We start from the raw sequence: 14570 nt of genomic DNA, 5'->3' as shown, positions 1-14570 counted from the left end.
GACAATGAGGAGTAGCTTGTCTTATTAGCTCACTATAAGGACCCATATTCAGTTTGCTAGATTTAAGTTAAATTGGGTGAATTGACCACACACAATTCAGTGGGTGAATTGGTTAAATTTAAGTTACACACAGTTGTGGATAACTCAAATTGTTTGAGGCAAGACAGTTTTTTTTAGACAATTGAGGCAAGACCGGTGGTATCTTTTTTTATTTTTTTTTTGAGAAAAAAGACAGGCGGTATCTGATGAGTCCAAATTCCACCCACAATGCAGCAGCGCGTTTTGTAAGGGCCTGATGAGCTTTAGTGAATTGGGCCTAGGCCCGGTCCGACTCCGCAACCCTAAGGAACCCCGCTCCCCCACCTCGCCTCCTCTTCCTCTTCTAAATAAAAGGACTTCCCCTGTCAAAAAAAGAAGAAAAATAAACCGTTCCCCCAAATCGATCGATCGATCCATCCATCTTAACCTAGGATTCCGGCGAGGCCATGGCCAACCTGAGAGCCGCCGCCAGCACCGGCCGTCTCCGCGTCTACGGCACGTCGCTGTCCGATGATGGCGCCCTGCCGTGGGAGGAGAGGGAGCAGGACACATCACTCCTCCTCCTCCAGATCGGGAACCACTTCAAGGCGGCCATCAAGTCTCTCACCGAGGGGTCCAACTCCGATCTGCTGCGGCTCCTCGAGAAGGCGACCTGCGTCGGCCTACTCGATCCGGTCACCAACATAGTCATGAGCGCCACGCTTGCCCCCATCGCAGATCCCGTCGACGAGACCATGCTCGTGGGCATGGCGCAGCGCTCCTTCGATGGCCTCGTCGCCTTCCTCACATGCTTCTTTCCTCACCTCACCGACTGGGACGCCGTCAGGTACCTTGTCCTCGCCGAAGCCGACCCCCTCGTTGCCGCGCTCATCGTCATCGAGGACCGCCGCACCAAGTGCTTCCGCCCAGGCTCCGCCGCCACCAACGGCGCCCTCAAGCTCGCTCTCAACTGCGCAACGGTGGCCGCCAAGTACCCGTTGCCGTCGGTACTCGCAGGCGTGTGGCTGTCGCTGTGCTCCTCCCAGGACTCCAATGACGTGGTCGTCGCCTTGCTCTCGGCGTTGCAGCATAATCAATCCTCAGACATTTCCCACAAGTTGGTCAAGCAGATAGCATCTCTCCCTTTTCCTGCTCCTGGTAGCAGCAACCTTCTCGAACCATGGGAGCTTGCCGCCCGCCGCAGGAAGCACACCACCAAGGTGACCCACCAGTATTCCTGGTCACTGAGGCGAGTGCTCCTACATACGATCCATGGTTTCTACCTGCAGGCACTCGCCAGGATGCCGGGTGGCGAGCTGCGGTCTCGTTACCACCGTAGCATGCTCAAGGCTGGCCATTGCTATGGCCCTTTTGATCCTGTCACCAATATCATCGTCAACACCATCTGGTACGAAGTCACATTCCCACCACTGAGTCAACTGGACGAGCTCGACATTCTTGGCACCTTGAACCTAATGCGGATTGAAGCACAATCCTTTTACGGACTTGTCTCTTTCCTCTGCACCCGTGACAAAGATCTCAACTCCGATCAGGCCATAAGGTTCTTGCTCGACACGGATCTCGACTTGGCCGCGACAAAGCACTGCAGCACTGTCCAGGATGAACAAGAAGCCTTCAGAGCTGCTGCAACTGCGGCATGGCACCCCATACCTGATGCCCAAGTAGCATTCCTCAGCTCCTGCAAGACGCCTGCAGTCCTCTCACTGCTGTCAGATAATGGAGGTCAACAACAGCTCTCTTCTCAATGTGTCCAGCAGCTTGCCATGCTATTGTCATCTGCTTTCCGTTCCACTGGCATGTTAGCCCATCAGAAGCAACCAGTTGCCATTTATAGACGACGGTTCGAGCTTACCATGTATGAGGGACGTATACAGCGAAGGGCTCATAAAAGAATCTCCAGAAAGATCAGGGCTGCACTAAGCAGATATGAGGTGCAGAATTCGGTGAGTTAGTTTATCCCTCAGGTACCTCTATATTTGTTTGTGTCCAAATTCCATCAACCAAAATCCTACTTGATCAAAACAGCTGGTGGAACTTGCTACTGACCTCCTTTGATTAATAATTTACCCCACGGACACACTTTTTAATAGAAATTCCATCAGTTAGAAGGCCTGCTTGATCATAACATGTGGTGTAACTTTCTGCTACCGACCTCCATCAACGCTTATTAGCTTGTCTGAATGTGCTGCATTTCTTGTGATAAGCCCATAATGTCCATTTAGGTATTCCTTTTGATTATCCCGCTGAGCCGTGGCCACCACAGAACCATGTAAACAGAGTTTGGACAAGGCCAAGAAGATTTTTGTTTGAGTGCATGATTTGAGCTAACACTTGGACCAATGGGTTGGGTGGCAGTACAAGCATTGTTGGTGGGAGATGTAGAGTAGTTCGCAAATAAGTAGTGCTATAAGAGCAAAGTTGTTTTAAAAGATGAGCAATTAGTTTTCTCTTAATTCTATGCCTCATTTGCTGATTTGCTCGTTTTTGTTCTGCCATCTTATAGGAACAAGGCTGTTATCAGCTTCATGTGGTCTGCGGCGTGAATACATATGTGTCTGGTCCTGACAATAGTATGCACTCCATCATGTTGCAAAAGAAAAAAGACCCTGTTGAAGATGACTACTACCATCACACACATGCCAACTTTCTGGTGACCCGGAATGTTGGCTCTGTAGGTTCAGTTCCAGTACTCTTCTTTGCTGAGCTTAGCAACAAGAACGACGACCAGGATAGCCAGCTTCTATGCTGCCCAGTGGAGTTTCCACTACCAGGGGCTGGTATATATATATATGCTCCCAGTCTTTTGTTTAAGATTCTTTTTTCATCAGATTGATAAGGATCTTCATTAACTGTTCTCATGCTCATACCACACACGGCTACCTCCATCGATCCATTTGAGCGACAAGCTTTTTGGGACGGAGGGAGTATATGATAAACACACACACACACACACACACACACACACACACACACACACACCAGAATGTAACTTCTGAAGTCAAGATAGAAAGGATATGTTTATATATTCTGCAGTTTAAATACCAGTGGTGCCCTTTTTGTTGTAAAAATTAATTGCATTTAAATCCATGCTATGATTACTAATTGTGGTCTGCATACATGTGGCAGAACCAGTGCGCTGCCTTTTCTGCGAGCAAGAAGGGATCAGGATTGTACACCCGGCTAATGGGGAGGGATTCCATGGGCACGAGGTGGAGTTTGGGAAGATGGTTCGCGGGGAAGATTTATTCGAAAATGTCGACTATCCAGAGGAGTACGACAATGATCGCATACTAACTAATAGCGAATTTGTTACGGACACTGTGGCCGATGGACTCGATGAGGACTGCATGTACCTTGGTAGCAATGACTTCACCATCAAGGAATCCGACGGTCATGAGTGGGATGAGTATGGAGAGGAGTAGTATATACAGTGAACGGTGAGGGGTGTAGTATTAACTTCACTGATTATGTTGCAGCTAGTTTGTTTATCCACAGTGTGCTCCTTCCTTTTATATTTGCAGGTCTTGTGAAAGGAGGTGATGGTCAATCAGTTGATGGCGATGCTGATGCCTGACGCAGTGCTGTAGTTCTTCTGCTCCTTTGAACGTTGTGGTCCTTTGGTCTCTAGTTTTCTCTGCTGTACTGAACTCTAATGTTGCTCCGTTGAGGGCACTTTTCCATTCCCAATTTGCTGCTCTTGTAAGAAGTAAAAAATCTCGGTTGAACGACTAATGGAACAGGGGTTACCCTGGTTGGATAGAAGTCTGTTAGTTTGTGGGACGAACACGTCTTTGTCTCTTGTGTGCTTACTTCATTTGGTACAGAAGAATGTGTGCACTGCATAATTGCTCGACAAAGAAAGCCGTCCCGTCCCGTCCCCAGATTAGTAATAGGTTTCTACTGATGCTACCCTTGAATGCAACAAAGAAAGCCTCGGCACTGGTGAATGAAGTGCCAGTTTTCGATGATCTGATCCTCGTCCTGATTGGCAACCTTGGCTTTCGTGCATCTGAGAAACGATGGGGTTCAGGCTCGCGTATCTGCTGCCCCTGTCTTGTTTCTGCAAAAACAGCCCGCATATCCCATCGTGCTCGAGCGTCCGCTTAATCATCTTCGTTGGCAGCCGGCAGGGACTCAAAAAGGCTGCGATCACCATCACCCACATTGGAGCTACTCTCTCCTGGCAAAGATTTGTTTCCAGAGTCTGCTGCTAAATTTCTCGTCACAAAATCTTCAGACCCAACTCTGACTTTGATTGAATAGATACACAATACTACATTGTTTTACTAGTGTATTCATCTTGCACAGCACAAAGGAGAAAAACCTGATTTAGAAAACAAACTGAGCAAAGAAAAGCATTGACAGATGTAATGCTCCAGGGCCATGTGGATGGGAAACAAAACGACGTCATCTCCAAAACAACAAACAGCATACATCAACTTTTCAAGTAGATGATTTTTCATACAAAAAACTTTTTCATCCGAGTTAGTATGCAAAAGTTATACCCATTTTTACAAATTTCAGAGAGATTTTGCAAATAAAGTCAAAATTCACATTTGTAAATTTTCCCAACAACTAGAACACATATCACATGAGAAACTTATTTTCTTTTATTTTTTTGACATTTCCATTATTTTCTTTTATTTTTTTTAAACTGAAAAGGCGATCCACGGGGGGGGGGGCGGGGGGGGGGGGGGGGTAGAGTTTGAAAATGGGACCTTTAGTACCGGTTCGTGGCACGAACCGGGACTAAAGGTCTCAACCCCATTAGTCCCGGTTCGTGCCTCAAACCGGGACTAAAGGTCTAATCTTTAGTCCCGGTTTGAGGCACGAACCGGGACTAATGGTCATCGCACCCTTTAGTCCCGGTTCATGTCTTAAATCGGGACTAAAGGGTCCGAGTGAACCGGGACTAATGCCTTAGCCGCACGAACCGGGACCAATGCTCACATTAGTCCCGGTTCTAGACTGAACCGGAACTAATGGGCTGAGCCGGCCTGGACCATAGCCCTGTTTTCTACTAGTGCTCGCTCTGTCTCCAACCTCCTAAAATCATGGGACGAGATTTCTTATAGTGGAGGAGATTTGTAACGCCCGGATAATTAAGCTACAGTAATCCTTTGCTAATGATGCCATGTCACCATTATTACTGTTGCTAATCTCGCGTTGATTCAAAATTGGTTCAAATTCAAATTTTAAATAAAGTCAAAATTTAAAGTTTCAAAATGTCAAAACTAAAATGTGCAAACCGTGGAAAATAATTCATAAGTATTATTGGTGAAGAAACCAATTTTTATAAAATGTTTAAATGTAAAAGCAATGATTAAAACAGTGGCTTAAACAATTAGATAAATGCCTTTTATAATTCTAAAATTTCAAATAAATTTAGGTGCTCACCAAACTTTTTATGGCAGCTCTAAATATTGTAAAATAATTATGTGGCACCACTTCATATTTTACAAGAGAAATCTTGTGGCCAAATATTTTACAAAGCAGAAAACATAAAAGATTGTTTTTTTGAGAAAAAGCTGAAAACATAAAAGAAAATCAAAAGAAAAGGGAAAATGCTTTTTTAAGGGTTAACCCAAGCTTTATTAATGATCAAACGCCATAGTTTGTGGTATACATCTTGGGTTATAGGATTGGCCTAGCCATACATGGCGTCCCGGGTCTAAAGAGAGTGAATGTTTTGCTAAACTATGAGCCTCAACGTTACAACTACGGCATTCATACATGAAATCTTGGGTTATAGGATTGCCCCCCCCCCCCCTTTTTTTTATGTATAAAAGGGAAAATGCTAGCTAGCCTATTGTGCCTATGGGCTCTGCACGTACAGGACAGGCCAGCACAGCCCAGCCCATCTCGCCCTCATCTCGCAACGATCCACCGGTGCCGTGGCAACCATCCCGCGCCTCCCCGTCGTTTCCCCGGCGGATGAGAGCAACCCCCGGCCCCCTCATCCTCTCCCCCGAACCGAGACGCCGTTGCCATGGGCCTCCTCGCCCGCGCGACCACCGTGCTCGCCGTCGCCTGAGGCCTTTGCCAGGAGATACGCCTGCCTCCCCTGCTTCTCCTACGGCCACGGGATCGAGCCCAACGCCTCTGCATCGCTGGGAATCCCCGTCGTCGCCCGTCGCCGTTCATCGTCGCCCGTGCGTCGCCGTTGCCGCCCGCTGCTCCCTACTGCCGCTAGCGCCGCCGCCGCTGCCTCCTGTACTGCTGCTCGCCGCCTACGCTGGCTGCTCCCCTGCTGCTGCAATTGCCACGCTGCTGTTGGTGCTACCTTGCCGCTGCTATTGCTGCTGCTGCGTTGCTGGCTGCGCTGGTGCTGCTACTTAGCTACTGCCGCTGCTCCTTGACGCTGCGGCTACTCCCTACTACTGCAGCGCTGCTGCTCCTGGACATGGCCGTCGTGGCCTATGTGTTGTGCATGCTGCCCCTGGTTTGCCTAGCCAAACGCATGGCTTTGGCTTTACCAAACGGGCCGGCCATTAGACTAGGATTAGTCTTAACTAACTAACCTAAAACAGGTATTAGTACCTACATAGAGTATGACTTATGGGCCCCACCACTAACTAGACTAAATAAACAATCTGTTAAAAAAATGACCCAATGACACCTAGGCCCCACAGCCCAGTTTGACCAGTCAACCCAGTCAAATGTTGACTATTGACCAAGGTTTTGGTTACCAGTCGAAATTTCAAGATTTCCCATGGTTACCACGTATTTCCGTGCCCCTCGGTAAATCGTCATACCGAGCAAAAAATACCATTTTTTTTTGAAATTTTTGAATTTAAACACTCGATTTACAGTAAGGTATGTAGGGTCTAATTAATGCAATGAAAGTTGGTTATGGCATGTTGGTAGCAACCTAGTTCCTGTTTTGAGAGGTGAGAGGTCTCTGGTTTGAATATTCGTTCATTTTCTTATTTGAATTCAACTATAAAATTCGCTCGAAATATTCTCGGTATTTGTCGGTATTTCTCGGTAACCGTGGTAACCACATTTATCAGTCCCCCTCGGTAAAATTACCTCATTCGGTAACCAAAACCTTGCTGTTGACCCCACTGACACGGCACTGTACTGGCCCCACTGTCATATACATAGGCTAGGATGACACTAGGTAATAAAAGTTTTTGCTGATTTATTTTCGAATTAATAGAATTCCATAAATTTTCAGAATATTACTAAAACTTCAGAAATTCATAGAAATTAATCCGTAACTCGGATGAAAAAGTTTTATACATGAAAGTTGCTCAGAAAATATGATGAATGGGAATACGCTGTCCATTCATCCATCACGTGCCCCTAGCATAGCGAACATCGAACTTTTCCCCTCCGATTCGACTCTGACCAGATTTTGGTCCCTCTTACGTTCACCTTGATGATTACATTGAGTGGAATCCACCGGGGGTGATTCCTCGGGTTTTCCCCTTGATGTCTGGACACACGATTACCTTGACTTTACTTGAGACCGTTGTGAAAGCCGGGCGGGCCCGGAGAGCACCCGTGCGATGTGACGGTGGCGGCTGGATGTTTAGCGGTATCACCCAGGAGGGGGTGATTGCTCCGGACTTGTCCCGACAACCGTCACTACTTTAATTGTTAATGCACTAACAGGTTTGGGTATTTGTTCTGAAGTGGCATTTGGCCTTTACGCACTAACCACCACGCGAGAATAGTTATGGGCCTCGACGTCGTGGTATCAGCCGAAGCTTTGTCAGACGTCCAGTTCAGCATGACGGCACGGTCGGATCGTGCTGGCCATCCGAGGCGGCGCTGGTATCCACCCTGCGCGCAACGACCCGGAGTGCAACGGGCGATGGGCCCAAGACCCCGGGGCTCTTAGGATGTAGACCGGCGGGGACCTCTCTGCTGAGCCTAGGTAGGGCTGCGACGTGTTGATCTTCCGAGGCCGGGCATTGACCTCAGAAAGGTGTGTCCGGCCAGATCGAGCGTGGTAGGTAACGTGGTGCACCCCTGCAGGGAAGATATATATTCGAATATCGTGCCCACGTTAATGGACGTTCAGACTTATATCCTGATCTTATACAACTAGAAATGGATACTTGATATGTGATGGATATGTGGCTCCGGGATTGCTTTCTCGCAGGGAGTCGAGGAAGGATCTCTAGGCGTTAATTCTACAACATGCTTGTTAATTATAAACTGCTATTCTTTACTCTTCTACATGCTGCAAGATGCTTAGAGCTGCTTGAAGATGCTAGTCTTCAATAGGCTAGGCCTTCCCCTCTATTCTGGCTTTCTGCAGTTCAGTCCACAGACACAACCCTTCCATTTGATATCAATGCATACTTAGTTTAGATCTGATGCTTGCGAGTACTTTGGATGAGTACTCACGGTTGCTTTGCTACCCTTTTTCCCCCTTCCTTCTTCTTTCTGGTTGTTGCAACCAGATGGTGGACCCCAGGAGTCAGATGCCACCCCCACTGACTACGACTACTACCCCGAGGGTGCCTACTACTACATGGAGCCCGCCGACGACCAGGAGTAGTTAGGAGGTCCCAGGCAGGAGGCCTTGCCTCTTCGATCGTGTTGCTTTTGTGCTGGCCTTCTTAAGGCATCCTTGTCTAACTTATGTATGTACTCACATATTCTTGCTTCCGCTGACTCTCTTGTGTATCGAGCTATGTATTTGAGCCCTCGAGGCCCCTGGCTTGTAATATGAAGCTTGTATTATTTTAATTTGTGTCTAGAGTTGTATTGTGATATCTTCCCGTGAGTCCCTGATCTTGATCATACACATTTGCGTGTATGATTAGTGTATGATCGAATCGGGGGCGTCACAAGGGAGTAGTTCACCCTCGGGGCTGAGGGTATGTACCAGTAGCTATGTGTTTGATCTCACTCTCTCTCGTGTTCTTGAGGTGGTACAATCTTGATGTATCGCGAGCTTTGCTATTATAGTTGGATCTTATGATGCTTCTCCCCCTCTACTCTCTTATAATGGATTGAGTTTTCCCTTTGAAGTTATCTTATCGGATTGAGTCTTTAAGGATTTGAGAACACTTGATGTATGTCTTGCGTGGGATACTCGTGGTGACAATGGGGTATTCTATTGATTCACTTGATGTATGTTTTGGTGATCAACTTGCGGGTTCCGTGACCTTGGGAATCTATGCATAGGGGCTGGCACATGTTTTCGTCTTGACTCTCGGGTAGAAACTTTGGGGCACTCTTTTAAGTACTTTGTGTTGGTTGAATAGATGAATCTGAGATTGTGTGATGCATATCGTATAATCATACCCACTGATACTTGAGGTGACATTGGAGTATCTTGGTGACATTAGGGTTTTGGTTGATTTGTGTCTGAAGGTGTTATTCTAGTACGAACTCTAGGATAGATCGAATGGAAAGAATTGCTTCGTGTTATTTTTAGTACGGACTCTTGAATAGATCGATCAGAAAGAATAACTTTGAGGTAGTTCCATACCCTACCATAATCTCCTCGTTTGTTCTCCGCTATTAGTGACTTTGGAGTGACTCTTTGTTGCATGTTGAGGGGTAGTTATATGATCCAATTATGTTATTATTGTTCAGAGAACTTGCACTAGTGAAAGTATGAACCCTAGGCCTTGTTTCAACGCATTGCAATTCCGTTTGTGCTCACTTTTATCATTAGTTACCTTGCTGTTTTTATATTTTCAGATTACAAAAACCTATATCTACTATCCATATTGCACTTGTATCACCATCTCTTCGCCGAACTAGTGCAGCTATACAATTTACCATTATATTGGGTGTGTTGGGAACACAAGAGACATTTTGTTATTTGGTTGCAAGGCTGTTTGAGAGAGACCATCTTCATCCTACGCCTCCCATAGATTGATAAACCTTAGGTCATCCACTTGAGGGAAATTTGCTACTGTCCTACAAACCTCTGCACTTGGAGGCCCAAAAACGTCTACAAGAAGAAGGTTGAGTAGTAGACATCAAGCTCTTTTCTAGCGCCATTGCCGGGGAGGTTAGTGCTTGAAGGTATATCTTTATACCTCGCCATCGAATCTTTTAGTTTCTTATTTTATCACTAGTTTAGTCTATAAAATAAAACTACAAAAAAATGGAATTAAGGGTGCCTCATATGCTTCATCTTTTTAATGTCTTTCGTGAAAATGATGGGAAGGAAAATTGTGCTCAAGTACTAGAAGAAGAATTACATAGAATGCTTGGCATAAAATATGCGAATGATGAGCATGCTTGCAATGTTGTTAGTATGAATTCTTTGAATACCCGCGACGCTAATGATATGCAAAGCCACAAGCTTGGGGATGCTATGTTTGATGAAGTTGATATGTTTAGTCCTCCAAGTTTTGATGAGCAAATTTATTATGATGAAAACATGCCTCCTATTTATGATGATTATTGTGATGACACGTATGCTATAAAGAATAAAGATAACCATGAAACTTGTCATCATGATTTTAATTTTCAATTGGATTATGCTTCACACGATAGTTATTTTGTTGAGTGTGCTCCCACTACTATTGATGAGAATAAATTTGCTTATGTGGGGAGTAGTAAAATTTCTATGCAAGTAGATCATGAAAAGAATGCTTTATGTGCTGGTTATATGGTTGAATTCATTCCTGATGCTACTGAAAATTATTATGAGAGAGGATCATATGCTTCTACATATTGCAATAATATCAAGTTTCCTCTCTATATGTTGAAAATCTTGAAGATTTTCTTGTTTTACCATACTATGCTAGCTGTTTCATGTTCCCATAAGTTGTTTGCTCACAAAATCCCTATGCATAGGAAGTGGGTTAGACTTAAATGTGCTAGTCATACGCTTCATGGTGCTCTCTTTATATTTCAATTCTTATGTTTTATGTGAGCATCATTGAAATCATTATGCCTAGCTAAAAAGGCATTACAGAAAAGCGTTTGTTGGGAGACAACCCAATATTTATACATACTATTTTTGTGTGTTCACATGATTAAGCTACTGTAGTAATAATGTTTTATAGCTTTTGTTTCAATAAAGTGCCAAGTAAGACCTTTAGGATAGCTTAAGGTGAAAGTTGTGTTGATCCTGCTGAAAATAAAAAACTTTTGCGCCCAGTAAATTAGTTTTGATAATTCACAGCAACGTGCTTTTGATCTGATTCTTTTTTCTATGGATTGGTACACAAATTGCTCAGGTTTTCCTAATTTGGTAGGACTTTTGGAGTTACAGAAGTATTCGAGAGTTACAGATTACTAGAGACTGTTCTGTTTCTGACAGATTATGTTTTCTATGTGTTCTTTGCTTATTTTGATGAATCTATGAGTAGTATCGGAGGGTATGAACCATAGAGAAGTTGGAATACAGTAGATATTACACCAATATGAATTTATAATTAGTTCACAACAGTACCTAAGTGGTGGTTTTATTTTCTTATACTAACGGAGCTCATAAGATTTTCTGTTAACTTTTGTGTTGTGAAGTTTTCAAGTTTTGGGTAAAGATTCGATGGAATATGGAATAAGGAGTGGCAAGAGCCTAATCTTGGGGATTCCCAAGGCACCCCAAGGTAATATTCAAGGAGAACCAAGAGCCTAAGCTTGGGGATGCCCCGGAAGGCATCCCCTCTTTCGTCTTCTTTCATCGGTAACTTTACTTGGAGCTATATTTTTATACACCACATTATATGTGTTTTGCTTGGAGCGTCATTCTATTTTCTTTTATTTTGCTTGCTGTTTGAATAAAATACCAAGATCTGAAATTCTTAAATGTTAGATAGTCTTCACATAGTTACATAATTATTCAACTACTCATTGATCTTCACTTATATCTTTTGGAGTAGTTTGTCATTTTCTCTAGTGCTTCACTTATACCTTCTTAGAGCACGGTGGTGGTTTTATTTTATAGAAATTATTGATATCGCATGCTTCACTTATATTATTTTGAGAGTCTTTTAGAACAGCATGGTAATTTTCTTTGGCTATAAAATTAGTCCTAATATGATAGGCGTTCAAGATGGGTATGATAAAAACTTTCATATAGAGTGCATTAAATACTATGATAAATTTGATACTTGATAATGATTTTGAGATATAAAGGTGGTAATGTTAGAGTCATGCTAGTTGGATAATTTTGAAATTGAGAAATACTTGTGTTAAAGTTGGCAAGTCCCGTAGCATGCAAGTATGGTAACCGTTGTGTGACAAATTTGAAGCATGTGGTGTTCTTTGATTGCTTTCCTTATGAGTGGTGGTTGGGGACGAGCGATGGTCTTTTCCTACAAATCTATGCCTCTAGGGGCATGCGTAGTACTACTTTGCTTAGAGGGTGAGGGAGTCCTGGATTAGGGGGTATCCGGATAGCCGGACTATAACCTTTGGTCGGACTGTTGGACTATGAAGATACAAGATTGAAGACTTCGTCCCGTGTCCGGATGGGACTCTCCCTGGCGTGGAAGGAAAGCTTGGTAATACGGATATGTAGAACTCCTTCCTTGTAACCGACTTAACCCTAGCCCCCTCCGGTGTCTATATAAACCGGAGGGTTCAGTCCGTAGGACAGAACAACAATCATACCACAGGCTAGCTTCTAGGGTTTAGCCTCTCTAATCTCGTGGTAGATCAACTCTTGTACTACCCATATCATCAATATTAATCAAGTAGGAGTAGGGTTTTACCTCCATCGAGAGGGCCCGAACCTGGGTAAAAACATCGTGTCCCTTGTCTCCTATTACCATCCGCCTAGACGCACAGTTCGGGACCCCCTACCCGAGATCCTCCGGTTTTGACACCGACATCGGTGCTTTCATTGATTGTTCCTCTGTGTCGTCATCATTAGGCTTGATGGCTCCTTCGATCATCGATAGCGATGCAGTCCAGGGTGAGGCTTTTCTCCCCGGACAGATCTTTGTATTCGGTGGCTTTGTACTGTGGGCCAACTCGCTTGGCCATCTGGAGCAGATCGAGAGTTACGCCCCTGGCCATCAGGTCAGGTTTGGAAGCTTAAACTACACGGTCGACATCCACGGAGACTTGATCTTTGACAGATTCGAGCCCCGGCCGAGTGCGTCGCACTGTCACGATGGGCATGATTTAGCCCTGCCGCCGAACAGTGTTCAGGAGACCGCACCTGCAACCTCTTCGACCTTCGATTCGGAGCCAATTGTGCAATCCGTGGACGGGTGGTTAGACCCTGCCGCGGAGGCCGCAGCCTCAACGGCGATCGAGCCGAACACCGGCCTTACCCTTCACGAGGCCCGTGACTCCAAATTACCGGACTCTCCTCCGGACTCCGAACCACCCGTGCCCCTGCCAATCGAATCCGATTGGGCGCCGATCATGGAGTTCACCGCCACGGATATCTTTCAGCACTCGCCCTTCGGCGACATACTGAATTCACTGAGGTCTCTCTCCTTGTCAGGAGAGTCCTGGCCGGATTATGACCGGCAGGATTTGGATGTGGATGACGAAGAAATTCGACGTCCACCCACCACCCACTTCGTTGCCACTGTCGATGATTTGACCGACATGCTCGACTTCGACTCCGAAGATATTGACGGTATGGACGACGATGTAGGAGACGAACAAGAACCATCGCCGACAGGGCAATGGAAAGCCACCTCATTATATGACATATATATGGTGGACACACCCAAAGAGGGCAATGGCGACGGAACAGCGGAGGATGACCCCTCTGAGGGAGTCCTGGATTAGGGGGTGTCCGGACAGCGGGACTATGACCTTTGGCCGGACTGTTGGACTATGAAGATACAAGATTGAAGACTTCGTCCCGTGTCCGGATGGGACTTTCCTTGGCGTGGAAGGCAATCTTGGCAATACGGATATGTAGATCTCCTCCCATTGTAAACGACTCTGTGTAACCCTAGCCCCCTCCAGTGCCTATATAAACCGGAGGGTTTAGTCCCTAGGACAACAACAATCATACCATAGGCTAGCTTCTAGGGTTTAGCCTCTCTGATCTTGTGGTAGATCTACTCTTGTACTACCCATATCATCAATATTAATCAAGCAGGAGTAGGGTTTTACCTCCATCGAGAGGGCCCGAACCTGGGTAAAAACATCGTGTCCCTTGTCTCCTGTTACCATCCGCCTAGACGCACAGTTCGGGACCCCCTACCCGAGATCCGCCGGTTTTGACATCGACATTGGTGCTTTCATTGAGAGTTCCTCTGTGTCGTCATCATCAGGCTTGATGGCTCCTTCGATCATCATTAGCGATGCAGTCCAGGGTGAGAATTTTCTCCTCGGACAGATTTTTGTATTCGGCGGATTTGCACTGCGGGCCAATTCGCTTGGCCATCAGGAGCAGATTGAAAGCTACGCCCCTGGCCATCAGGTCAGGTTTGGAAGCTTAAACTACACAGCCGATATCCGCGGAGACATGATGTTCGACGGATTCGAGCCCCGGCCAAGTGCGCCGCACTATCACCATGGGCAAGATTTAGCTCTGCCGTCGGACAGTGTCCTGGAGGCCGCACCCATGTCCGCTCCGACCTTTAATTCGGAGCCAACTGCGCCGACCGAGGGCGGGAGGCTAGACCCCG

At 45.7% G+C, this 14570-nt stretch overlaps 1 protein-coding gene across 2 annotated transcripts; it reads left to right on the top strand.

Moving 5' to 3' along the window:
- Nucleotides 1–394: 394 nt before the first annotated feature.
- LOC125530841 (uncharacterized) lies at nt 395–3801 on the top strand. 2 transcript variants are annotated; one of them, XM_048695260.2, is made up of 4 exons: nt 398–1982; nt 2543–2816; nt 3166–3476; nt 3561–3801. In XM_048695260.2, exons 1-3 carry the CDS (start codon nt 486–488, stop codon nt 3459–3461), a joined length of 2067 nt encoding a protein of 688 aa, XP_048551217.1. In that variant the 5' UTR covers nt 398–485; the 3' UTR covers nt 3462–3476; nt 3561–3801. The 2 variants fall into 2 exon arrangements, with proteins under 2 accessions (XP_048551218.1, XP_048551217.1); XM_048695261.2 differs by lacking the exons at nt 2543–2816; nt 3561–3801 and having other exon boundaries at nt 395–1982; nt 3166–3470.
- Nucleotides 3802–14570: the final 10769 nt, after the last annotated feature.

Source organism: Triticum urartu, chromosome 5A, assembly GCF_056163025.1.
Source record: "Triticum urartu cultivar PI428250 chromosome 5A, HENAU_Tu73, whole genome shotgun sequence".
In the NCBI taxonomy this organism is placed as follows: Eukaryota; Viridiplantae; Streptophyta; class Magnoliopsida; order Poales; family Poaceae; genus Triticum; species Triticum urartu.
This window is presented reverse-complemented; position numbering and strand designations above follow the sequence as displayed.